This window comes from Symphalangus syndactylus, chromosome 24 (assembly GCF_028878055.3).
Source record: "Symphalangus syndactylus isolate Jambi chromosome 24, NHGRI_mSymSyn1-v2.1_pri, whole genome shotgun sequence".
Taxonomy (NCBI): domain Eukaryota; kingdom Metazoa; phylum Chordata; class Mammalia; order Primates; family Hylobatidae; genus Symphalangus; species Symphalangus syndactylus.
The window spans coordinates 39,404,531-39,417,587 of record NC_072446.2 but is presented as its reverse complement, the minus strand read 5'-3'; the positions used below and the strand labels follow the sequence as shown (position 1 = coordinate 39,417,587).

The 13,057-nt window shown below is 49.1% G+C and overlaps 1 protein-coding gene across 1 annotated transcript in view; it reads left to right on the top strand.

The window, feature by feature from the left end:
- Positions 1 to 13,057, top strand: part of BPIFB4 (BPI fold containing family B member 4) — a 32,057-nt gene that overhangs the window by 5,974 nt on the left and 13,026 nt on the right. Inside the window, exons 7-13 of the mRNA XM_055265536.2 lie at positions 310 to 453; positions 3,229 to 3,292; positions 3,761 to 3,821; positions 4,923 to 5,014; positions 6,669 to 6,869; positions 9,742 to 9,795; positions 12,260 to 12,430. Of these exons, the coding sequence (XP_055121511.1) occupies positions 310 to 453; positions 3,229 to 3,292; positions 3,761 to 3,821; positions 4,923 to 5,014; positions 6,669 to 6,869; positions 9,742 to 9,795; positions 12,260 to 12,430 (787 nt within the window). The remainder of the gene's footprint in view (positions 1 to 309; positions 454 to 3,228; positions 3,293 to 3,760; positions 3,822 to 4,922; positions 5,015 to 6,668; positions 6,870 to 9,741; positions 9,796 to 12,259; positions 12,431 to 13,057) is intronic.

The window sequence follows — 13,057 nt, the reverse complement described above, 5'->3', positions numbered from 1 at the left end:
GGGCTTCTGTGTGGACTTATCCCCATGGGATGAGGTCATGTCCACCAAGCTAGGTGATTGGGAGTCACCTTGGAAACCAGAATGTGTCCTGAGCCCTGTTCCCAGCCTTTGAAGCTCACGGGCTGAGGGGGAGATAGACTTGTTCACACATGTCTTGAGGGACCAGGGAAGACTTCTGGTTTGGGTTCCTTAGAGATAAGCAAGGAGCGTAACAGATGGCAGGAACAGCAAGGACAGGCCTGGGTAAGGGCGAGCTCCTGGCGGCTGGGGGGTGACTAATGGTCTCCCTGGCCCCTTGGCCTCCTCCAGTCTTATTGGCTTCCTGGACATCACAGTGGAAGTGAACATCACAGCCAAGGTCCGGCTGACCATGGAGCGAACGGGTTATCCTCGGCTGGTCATTGAGCGATGTGACACCCTCCTAGGGGGCATCAAAGTCAAGCTGCTGCGAGGGTGAGTGCCAGCCGGCAGTTGAGTGCCTTGGGGGTTGCTGGAATGGTCTGTCTTTGGCAAACAATGTGACGTCACCCACCTGCCCACAGGCACTGGGGTGGGCAGGACGATGATGCTGTGGGGTGGTGAGTACTCATGCTGAGCCAGATGTACCCTCACCTCTGTCTCTGACCTGGCACATGCCTGTTGGGAATTCACGGGCTGCGCCTTCAAACCCAGGATGGGTCCTTCGACCAGCCTGGAAAATATGTCATTTGTGACACACATTCTTTCCAGCTTTGAAAAGGTTTCGATCTGAATGGTCAGGAGCATGCCCAAGACTCACATCTCAGTTCCACGCTTCCTTGCTGTGTGATTTTGGGTAGCTCTGTTGCCCTCTCTGAGCTCCAGTTTCCTCATCTGTGAAATGGGCAGTTCTTTTTCCTTCAGGAATTGAGATAAGGAATGGAAAACACTTAGTGATCAGCTGGGATAGCTTGAGAGCTGATGAACGTACTTCCAACAGGGGTTGTGTGTGCATTGGTGCCCCAGATCACAGGGGCATTCCCCACTTGGTTCTGCCCAATTCAACCCTGGTGAGGGGATGAGAGTTTTCCTATGACATGCTCCTTACGAAATGTCCAAGTCTCCATCCTCTGGCGAAGTGGTGTCAAGTGTTCGTATACTGGCCAGCACGCTGTCCCCAGGTGATGGTCTTGGATGAGGACACACACAGAGCGGAGTCTCTTTCTCTTCACTCCCTGCCCTCTTCTTTGGCTTCTCTCTTGGAGGCCTCCGACCCCACTTCTTCTGCTCCATTATTATCCATCTTTTGGCCCAGTACCCCCAGCCCTTGAAACTCATTGTGCAACTTGAACCCCAAACTTTCTGATTCCTGTGGGCTTCTCGGAGACTTTGCTTCTGCTTCAGAGACGATGGAGGCAAAGAAAATCAGCTCCCAGGGTCCAGGCAAGGAGAGGAAGGTGAGGAAAACCATGGAAACCTCACAGATGTTTAAATTCACATTTTCACTAGGAAATATATATTTGGTAATGCATGGTTCACAAACATAAAATGACAAAAAGGCGCAGAGCACAGGGCCTCCTCCTATCCTGCCTCCCTCTGCCTCCCTCCCACCAAGCTCACCAGTTATTCATCTCTCAATTCTCCTTCCAGTTTCTTTGTACACATGAAACAAATATGAACGTAGATTCTCATCTCCCACACTCCTTTTATGCAAAGGGGCACATACTATAAATACTGTTTTGCACTTTGCTTTTTTTCATTTACTGTATTGGGAGAATTTTCTGCATCCAAACATTGAGAGCTTCCTTGTTTAGCTTTTTACAGCTGCATAATATTCCATTGCCTGGATGAGCCATTGCTTATTTGGCTGGTCCTCTATTGTTGGATATAATTTGCCTAATCTTATGCCCTGACAAGTAAGGTCACAATGAATAACCTTTTACATATGTCATTTCATGGGAGGGTTGATGAACCTGTTGGATAATTTCCCAGAAGAGGGAAAGAGTTTGTGCCCTGAATGTACATAAATGAAAGTCCAACTATCCCCTTAACACACACACACACACACATGAAAGCACGCACGCATACACACACATGTATATTCTCAAGGCCCTTATCAACTAAGGAGAGGTGGAACCAGGATAAGCCCATCAAGGTGAATCCACTTAAAAGAGGGACCGAAATGCATAGTTAGCTCTGGGAGAAACATTCTAATTAGGGCTTTATTTCAAGAAATTCTTTGCTTTGCTGAATTGGTGCAGCACTGAACAGTCAGCCACAACCTCAGAAGCGGGGACCCCGGCAGTGTTCGGTGGCGAGGGACGGAGTGAAGTTCTCAAGAGGTCCAGCGGTCAGAGACACTTTGGTGCAGGATGGTCATGCTTCCTTCGTCTCCTTATCACTGCAGGCCCCTGGAAACAAATTCTTAGACCAAAAATCTGTCTGCCCATCTATATATCTTGTCTATCATCGATTTTCCTACTTAACTAACAGCTTGTGGGGGTTAGTTAAGAGCTGGGTGCAGTTGTGTGCACCTGTAGTCCCAGATACTCAGGAGGCTGAGGCAGGAGGATTTCTTGAGCCCAGGAGTTCAAGGCTGCAGTGAGCGGAGATTTTACCACTACACTCCAGCCTGGGCAACAAACTGAGACTCTGTCTCAAAAAAAAAAAAAAAAAAAGAGCTGCGTGGGTTACTTCTGTGGACCTCAGCCTCCTTGTCTGTAAAATGGATCACCTCTCCCAATTGTTTTAGCACCAACTATCCATCCTCTCTTGCGGATCACATGAGCACATTTTATTGGCCAGTATTTCTCCTTCCCTCCCTTCCACAAACATTTATTGAGTACCTACTATGTACTAGATACTGAGTTAGGTGCTTAGATAAATAAACATGTTCGTTTTCCCCTTGGAAGCACAACATAAGGTTGCAGCACATGGCCCATTTGAGGGTCAGGACAGCAGGTGGGAATGACTTTTGCAGTTGAAAATCAGCAACATTACAGCCTGGGCCTGACCCATTGTAAAGCTCCAGAAACTTTGTTTATTGAATGAATGCATGCATGAATTCATGACAAGCCAAACAGTTTGCCTGGGTGGCTTGTCTAGTCAGTCCAAGGTGAAGGCACTCTGTCATCCCAGCTTTCGAGTGATTTTCCAGCACCCAGAGGTTCTCATTGTTCAGAGCCTGGACTAGTGACCCGCGGGGTGGACAGCCTTGGTGAGCCCCACATGGCTGCGAGTCTTGACCTCATCCTGCTCCTGTCTCCTTAGGCTTCTCCCCAGTCTCGTGGACAATTTAGTGAACCGAGTCCTGGCCAACGTCCTCCCTGACTTGGTAAGAAGCTGTCCCAGTATGGGAGCAAGGGGCACAGGCTTCCCTCAGACTGAGGGGCCATAGTCCAGCCTCCATCCCTGGGGGCCTGCAGGTAACCCAGAGGGACAGAGAGAGCCAGGGCCTGGGGCATGTTTTTGGAGGGTCTGGGGAGGACCCTGAGGAACACAAAGGGACAGATTAGTGAAGGGCTAAGGAGAGGGACCTTGAGAATTGCACAGTTTCGGGTTTGAATCCCGGCTTGGGCACTTCCTAGCTGGGTGACAAGTTGCATCATCTTTCTGAACCTTGATTTTCCCATCTGTGAGTGGGAATTAGAGACAGCCTTCCCCACAGGGCTGTGGTGAGGACACTGCCTGGCACAGAGCAAGCAGTCAGTAAATTTTAGCTATCGTTAGTCTTGCGTCCCTGACTCCCTTGCTCCGACTCCCTGCAGCGTCAACAAGGCTTTGTGCCATTTCTCCCCTGCAGCTCTGCCCCATCGTGGACGTGGTGCTGGGTCTTGTCAATGACCAGCTGGGCCTCGTGGATTGTAAGTCCAATACACTTTATCCAGCCTGGAGAAGGCACTGAGGACCGGGCCCTTTCTGGGAGAAGGGCTCAACGTGGTGGGGGCCACAGACCTTCCCTTAGGCCCTTGAAGTGAGGTGTGGCTAATGCCACAAGTCAGGTGCCACCTGGCTTTCCCTCTTGCTCCCAAACACCCCCCCGAGTACCAGAGGGAGGAGCTTCCACCAGGGTCTGGGAGTCAGGGGTCTGGGAGGTAATGGCTCATCCTGGGAGTCAGGAAGCTGGGTTTGAGCCCCAGCTCTGCCGTGGCAGCTGTGTGGACTTGGAGAGACTCTTCCCAATTTCCCCATCTCTCAAATCTCTCATTCACAGAGGGGTTGGAGAGTGACTAGCAGGAGACACACTGTGGAGACTGACCACGGCCTCAGAACCAGGCTCCACCCTGATTTCTGAGTGAACATTCCTGAAAGCAAGCCCGCCCTGTACGGCTCTGCCATTTGTGCACTGCACCATTCCAGGGACCTCCTTTCACATGGATGGCAGTGGAATGGCAGCGCCTCGAGTCGTACAGTGCACAGCCGCCACAGCCACACAGGGCAGCCGTCTCTGATAGTGCTCCCATTTCTCTGGGACTCTAGGCAGTTTGAGAATGGCTTTCCAAGACAGTGAAATCTCCTTCCCTTTGTGGTCAGAGATGAGGAAGGAAGAGCCTAAAAGCTGGGGCTGTTCATTACACAGTCAAGGAAATGACAGATTCAACTAAGCACCACATTGTGGAACCCTAAATTCCTTCCCTGGTGCACAGCACTTCAGAGTTTACAAAGCTCATCAACATCCAGGATATCATTGCACCCCCCTGCCTCCACCAACGTAGTCTCAGAGGTTACAGTAAACCCATTTTACAGAGGAGGCAACTGAGGTTCAAAGAAGTGTAATGACTTGCTTGGGTTCACACAGCAAGGAAGAGGCAGAGCTGGGATTCAAACCCAGAACTTTTGCTGTTTTCATGGTGTCTGGAGCTGGAGCCTGGGCCTACCTTATCCAACCCCAGCCCCAGTGTACAAGGAGGGAAGGCATCTGGATGGTGAGGGGACCTCCCTGTGACCCTCTCCTTTGCCTGCAGCTCTAATTCCTCTGGGGATATTGGGAAGCATCCAATACACCTTCTCCAGCCTCCCGCTTGTGACTGGGGAATTCCTGGAGCTGGACCTCAACGTGAGTGCCTGGGGTTCAGGGCAAAGGGTGGTGGCCCTCCTCCCAAAGGCAGGAGTATCAGTGAGGCCCTCCCAGGGCTTCTGCTGAATGCCTGGGAAGCAACACTTGACAGGACTCTCTCTGATTAGAAGAAGGCCTTCTAGGAGCTGTGTTAGAAAACATAATCATAGCCGGCATTCCAAATGCTTACTGTGTGCCAGGCATATTCTGTGTGCTTTGTGTCGATTAACTCAGCCTATCCTCACAGCAACCATATGAGAGAGGCACTTCTTATTGAGGAAACTGAGCCACAGAGAGGTTAAATCACTTGGTCACACAGCTAATAAATGTGGACCTGGGATCTGAACCCAGGCAATCGAGCTACTAGGTGCTAAAAGAGCTGCTGCTATGGGACTGGGTGTACTAGAGCAATAAATGTGGCCAGAGGGATGCTGATAAGCATTTAACCATCATCTCTCCATGATTAAAAAAAAAGTCCTGAATTGTAGCATTGGCCAATTTCCATGGTATCAAAACTCCCACCATGGGCAGCTTCAAGTTACCAACGTGATGTCAGTGGATGCAAAGTTGGGAAGAGATGTGTGAAATCTGACCGTGTGAGCTGGTATGAGCTGGCTCCTCCAGCATTGGCCTGCATGTGGCCCCTAATTTTGTATGGGGCGCACACAAATACGTACTTTCCCTGGGCTTCATGAACACAGACTCCTCCACACTTGCTCCAGCAGATACAGAGATGCAGGAGTGCATCCGTGCTCCCGTGTATACAGGCGCACCTGTGCATGCATATATATTTCCAGCACCTGTGCATGCACACCTAATATATTCATAAACATACATCTGTTCAAGAGATATTCATTGGTCACCCACTGTGTGCCTGAGCTGAGGCTGACTGAGGCTCTGGGCTGAGTGCTGGAGATACAATGATGAACAAGACAAAGTCTCTGCCCTGATGGAGATTAGAATGCGTTGGAGGGGACAGGCCATAAAGAATCACTCAAATATATACGCAATTGTAAGTCATGAGCACAGTGATCAAGGATCTGAGACTATCAGAGCCTAAAGCAGGGGGTATATGATCCACCCAAGGAAGTCAAGGAGGGCTTCCTGGAGAAGGTGACACTTGAGCTGAGAGCTGCCAGATGAGTGGAACTTAACAAGAGAAGAATGTGGGGAAGGGAATATCCTGTGGGAAGGCTCCATGGTCGGGGTGGTGGTGTTGGGGGGAGACTGCAAAGGCCCTGGTGGCTGTACAGAGGGAAGGTGAGAGGCAGAGTGGCTTGGAGGCTGGAGAGGTCTCCTGGAGCAGATCACCTAGCACCCTGTAGACCGTGGAGAGGAGTCTGGTCTTTAGAGGGTAGATATGCATTGTACAGATGCATACATATGCTAGTTCATCACTGCAGGGCTGAGTTTGGAGAGGATCCGTCATACCATGGCTGTAATTGTAAGTGACCATGAAGCAGGAACTGCAAAAGGTTTCATTGCATCATAAACTGGAGGAGAGTGGGGACCATACATCAAAGAGCCACTCAGACTCAGTGGGTTTAACCAAAAATGGCTGCCTGGAGGCAGATTCAGGGCCTCACTCCAGCCTTCAGTCCCCTTCTTTCCATCTTCTCCCTCCCCATGACCCCTTTCTTCTCTTCTCCCCCAGACGCTGGTTGGGGAGGCTGGAGGAGGACTCATCGACTACCCACTGGGGTGGCCAGCTGTGTCTCCCAAGCCGATGCCAGAGCTGCCTCCCATGGGTGACAACACCAAGTCCCAGCTGGCCATGTCTGCCAACTTCCTGGGCTCAGTGCTGACTCTGCTGCAGAAGCAGCACGCTCTAGACCTGGATATCACCAATGGCATGGTGAGTCACAGCCCCACCAAGGGGAGGTGGCTGGGCAGCAGACAGCTGCCAGTGACCCTTCTCAGTCCCCACAGACTTGGGGAATTTGCTGTGAAGTGAGAACTGTAGATGGTCCACCTCTTGACTCACCTCCAGCTCATGGGTGTGCATCAATTACGTCAGTACTTGCCAAAGTGTGGTGCTTGGGAGGATTTCAGGTGGTCCACAGACCAAATCTCACGATGAGAAAGTTGCTCCCTATTCAATTTTATTTAAGTTTATTTCAATTGTTTTTTAAAAGCATAACATATATTCACATATATGTGCCTCAATATAAATGTTTAGAATGTTTTCATTTGGTAAACACTAATACATAAGTAACAAAATGGCACATAACAAAATATCACCCTTAGGCATGTTCCAGTCATTTTCTTTTGAAAACTTTCAAGCCTTCGGAAAAGTTGCAAAATGCTACAACTGATGGACATATATCCTTCACTTAGATCCACTAGTTAAAATTTTGCCACAGTTGCTTCATACCTGCCTATGCATCCATTCACCCTCCTACGCACCCACTCCTCCACCCATCAACCCACCTATCCACCTACCCATTCATCCACCCATACATCTATTTATTTATCCATCCACCCGTCCACCCACCCTTCCATTCATTTGTATATCCATCTATTTATCCACCAGTCCTTCCATCTATCTATCCATCCATCCATCCACCCATCCATACACCCATCCATACACCCACCCACCCATCCACCAATCAAACCATCTACCCATCAAACCATCCACCCATTCATCCACCAATTTATCCATCTATCCATCCGTTTATCTATCCATCCACCTATCCACCCACTCACCCACCCATCCACCATCAACCCATTCATCCATCCACTCATCCACCCACCCATCCTTCCATCAACCCATCCATCTATCCATCCATCCACCTATCCACTCACCCACCCACCCATTTACTCATCAACTCATCCATCCATCTACTCATCAACCCACCCATCCATCCATCAACCCATCCATCTATCCATCCATCCACCTATCTACTCATCCACCCACCCATCCACCATCAACACATCCATCCATCCATCCATCCACCCAACCATCAATCCACTCATCAACCAACACATCCATCCATCAACCTGTCCGTCTATCCTTCCATCCACCTATCCACTCACCCACCCTCCCATCCACCATCAACCCATTCATCCATCCACTCATCAACTCACCCACCCATCCATCAACCCATCCATCTATCCATCCATCCACCTATCTACTAATCCACCCACCCATCCACCATCAACTCATCCATCCATCCATCCACTCATCAACCAACACATCCATCCATCAACCCATCCATTCATCCATCCATCCATCCATCCATCCACCCACCTATCCACTCACCCACCCACCCACTCATCCACCATCAACCCATCCACCCATCTACTCATCAACCCAACCATCCATCCTTCAATCCATCCATCTATCCATCCATCCACCTATCCACTCACCCACCCACCCACCCATTTACCCATCAACCCACTCATCCATATCCACTAATCCATCCACCTATCCGTCTATCCATTTATCTATCCATCCACCCACCCATCCACCCATCTACCCACCCATTTATGCATTCCTTCACAAGTCATCCATCCATCCATCCATCCACCAATGCATTCATCCATTTATATATCCATCCACCCACTCACCCATTATCAATCTGTCTGTCTGTCTCCCTGTCTGTCTGTCTACTCATCTATCTTATCTGTTTTTGAGCAATTTGAGTTTTCAGAGACATCATGACATTTCATTCCATAAACTTCACTGTGTGTCTCCTAAGAACAAGACATTCTCCACAAAGCCATCATACAAATGATGCCAACATTTGCTTCCATTAAGAGAAAAGTCTCCACTTGGTGTCCATATATAGTTAGCACTCTCTTGCACTTGTCATTGTCCCCTTTTTAACTAAGAGAGAACAGAGCTCATGCCCAAAGCTCTCCACAGACAATGATATCCATGAAGAAGGTAATGGCATTATTTTGTTTTTATTGTATTTGGTTTTACAGTTGCCATCTCTTTGTGTCAAGTGGTACTGGCTTTCCATTTTGAGTATTTGAGGTTGTAAGAAGTAAGCCAATTTAAAGATGCTAAGTAAATAATAGTACAAGTGGTTCAAGGATGTGGCAGAGGTCATGAATTGCAAATGGACTTGATGCTGCTCTCCTTGTTTTAATAATGTTTTAATAATTTAAAAGGAATGACATTTGTTTCTTTCTTTCTTTTTTTGTTTTTTTTTGAGACAGTCTTGCTCTGTCATCCAGGCTGTAGTGCAGTGTCGCGATGTTGGCTCACTGCAACCTCCATCTCCTGGGTTCAAGCAATTCTCCTGCCTCAGCCTCCCAAGTAGCTGGGATTACAGGCATGTGCCATCATGCCCGGCTAATTTTTGTATTTTTAGTAGAGGCGGGGTTTTCACCATGTTGGCCAGGCTGGTCTCAAACTCCTGACCTGAAGTGATCCACCTGCCTCGGCCTCCCAAAGTGCTGGGATTACAGGCATGATCCACTGTTCTCGCCCAAGAATAACATTTTTAGAGGAGAAATATTCAGGTTTTGCCTGCTGTTCTTTGAGACACTCCTTGGTCAGCTTAAGTCAGCCCAGGCCACTTAACCACAAACCGGCTACCGTGATCTACGTATGGCAATGATGGCTGGATAGGCAGGACTTCCCCAGGGGTCTTTAAGGGAGAGAAGACACCCTGCTGGGTGTTGTAAAGCATGTAGGAGTTTAATCACTGTATTAGCAACTCCTGTCTGTACCGATAGCCTCCAGGATTCACATGGCCCTTCTTCTTGTCCTATAGTTTGAAGAGCTTCCTCCACTTACAACAGCCACACTGGGAGCCCTGATCCCTAAGGTATGTAAGGTGGGCAGGTCCCACTGCCTTCAGCCTCATTCTCTATCTTGTTGTTTGAGAAACTGGATTGGAAGGGAAGATGCTCAGCGCTGGGGTGGGTTGCTCTCCCCTGAACCCCTGCTTGGGTGTGCAGTGACGGTGACAAGGGCTTGCAGGCTAGACCCCCATGGGTGGGGGCGGGGGAAGACACAGAGGGTTGAGGTGGAAAGACCCTGAATTCTCTGGGTGGTCCAACCTGCATAGGGCTAATCCTAGCCTGGCCACTTCCCTTGCTGTGTGACTTTGGGGAAGAGTCTTAACATCTCTGAGCCTTAGCTTCCTCATCTGTCTAAAAAGGCTGCTGATACCTATTCCATAGGTTATCTTAGGAAGGTAAATGAGGTGATGTATGTAAAGGTGTCAACATGGGCCAGGCACACTCGGGTGCACAGCTGCTAAGAGGGAAAAGCCAGGCCTTTGGAACAAACAGACATGAGTCAGCACATCCCAGTCGTATGACCTTAGGCGCACAATTCCTCTCTCTGAGCCTCAGTTTCCTCATCTGGAAAATAGGGTAACCATGCTCACTTCAGAGGGTGGCTGTGGACCTGCAGTCTGTACTCAGGCAAGGAGCAGGCATTTGATCAACGTGAACTATTATTACTGTTGTTAATAATTACACATTATTTCTTTTTTAAAAAAAGCAAGTGTGCTTTTGTCCAATTAGTGACCATATAGAGTTGGAACAAAGGCCTTTCCCACCCCAGTTCTGGTCCCATGTCTGGTTCTGGGCCTATTACCTTGCACCTGGAAGCAAAGGGCTCTGTACCTAGTAAGTGTTATGCAGGTGCGAATGATGGCTGCAATCTATAGCCGTTTTAGACGTTTTTCACCTCTTTTCTGCCTGCCCTGTTTAGTTCTGGGTGGAATTCAAAGGCTCTAGGGGGAGAACAAACTCAACACGTGGTCACTATTGCCCTCATGTGGCTGCAAATTGAACACCGGAAGCATCATTCTCTAAGGTGATAACAGTGGCAGCTCCAGCGAGCAAGTGGACCCCTCAATCGACTGGACCTTTTATTTACTGGGTCACTTCCTATGTGCACTGAACTTTACAGCTTATGAAATTGTTTTTTAGAGTATACTTTTTCTTTCTTTTTTTGAGACAGAATCTTGCTGCATTGCCTAGGCTGGAGTACAGTGGCGCAATCTCAGCTTACTGCAAACTCCGCCTCCTGGGTTCAAGCAATTCCCCTGACTCAGGCTCCTGAGTAGCTGGGACTACAGGCATATGCCACCATGCCTGGCTAATTTTGTATTTTGAGTAGATATGGGATTTCACCATGTTGGCCAGGCTGGTCTCGAACTCCTGATCTCAAGTGATCCGCCCACCTCAGCCTCCCAAAGTGCTGGGACTGCAGGCATGAGCCACAGCACCTAGTCAGAATATACTTTTTCAGTTGGTTCTGATCATTCCCTCTATCCATGGGACCAGAGAGGAGGAGCACACCATTTACAGATGGGGAAACAGAGGATCAGAGAGGTCACATGATGAGGCAGTAGCAGAGCTGGGGTAGAATAGGGACTCAGTCCTCAGTGGTGCTGGGACTGCAGCAGGGGGGATTCAGGCTGGACACAGCAATGTGTCCTGGAGACCCAGGCTGCACGGAGTCACCAGGGGAGGGGACTTCTTTCTATTTCTTTTGAAAATAATATTGTGGTTTTGCCCATTTCTCTATGGTCAGTTAACATATTTAAGAAGTATATTCCTTAAAGTATGTATTTTTGGTAAGTCAATCATTTGATAAATATGGCAAACTGCCATTTTATGAATTGTCCCTTTAGTAAATTAGCTTTCAGGGAATCAAACTGCAGCAAACAAGCTCAAGTCCCTCCAGCAATCCGGGCCCGGGGGCAGCCTGTGCCTTGCCTGGGACCTCCCTGTGGGATTCCCCAGGCGTGGACTTCTCATTTCAGGAACAGTGTTCAGACGCAGTGGGAGGCCCTGGGCTCCGAGCCCACAGACATGCACTGGCATCTTAACTTTCCTCCTGGCCTTGGACAATTCCCTTGGCATTCACCTCTGAGGCCCCGTTTTCTCATCTGTAATGTGGAGAAAAAAAAATACCCCATGGGTTGTTGTAATGATTGAATGAAATTAAGAATGTCCATTCAGCACCTGGCCAGCATCCCTGGGAGACCCCATTTCACTCAGTACCAAGTTTTGAGCATTTCCAGGTGTCAGGCATTGAGCCTGAATTTTGCCGGCATGATCACAGTTATTTCTCATAGTAACCCCATGTGCAAGGCTCGGAGAGGGCAGCTCCTTGCCCAGTTCTCACAGTGGGTCAGTGGCTTTGCCTGTGGTTTGTTGGACTCAAGCAACACAAGACCCCGGTGCTCTGTGTTTAGAGGTTGGCTGATAACCCCCTGGGTACCTCCTATGCTAAGGGCCCCGCCCACCTGGCCTGGTGCCTGCCCACAGGTGTTCCAGCAGTACCCCGAGTCCTGCCCACTTATCATCAGGATCCAGGTGCTGAACCCACCATCTGTGACGCTGCAGAAGGACAAGGCGCTGGTGAAGGTGTTGGCTACTGCCGAGGTCATGGTCTCCCAGCCCAACGACCTGGAGACTACCATCTGCCTCATTGACGTGGTGAGTGTCTGGAGGTACTGGTGGCCCCCAGCTGGGCCTCAAGACAGAGCCACATGGTCTCCTGGAGCCCAAAGACCTTTCAAATCCCCTCAATCACCACCATCATGACTATGGGCCCAACTTTGGGGCCAGAGGCTCTAACCCAAATCTAGCCTTTACCACTTCCAGCTACATGACTTTGGACAAGTCACTCCCTAGCTCTAGACTAGAATCTTAACTCTCTTGCTGGCCTTGCACAATTTGCTTGGCATTTCCCTCCAAGCCCCAGTTTTCTCATCTGTAACATGGAGAAAAAATACCACATGGGGTTGTCGTGATGATCGAATGAAATTAAGACTGATTTTCTCCTCTACCACAGGGGGATGGCAGTAGGGCATTAGTAAGATGCTCAGAGCAGTGCCTGACATACCCTAAAGGCTGCCAAAGTGTTAGCTGATATTATTCTCACAGGTTGTATATACCCAGTGTGTGGCCAAGCCAGTCTTGGTCATTCATTCAGCAATATTTATTGAGCACCTACTATGTGCTATGCTTTGTACTTGACACTGGGGAAAGGGGAAATGAGACAGATGGTGCCTGCTCTCTTGTCCCTGGTACCTAGCAGGGGACTGATACAAATACAACAAT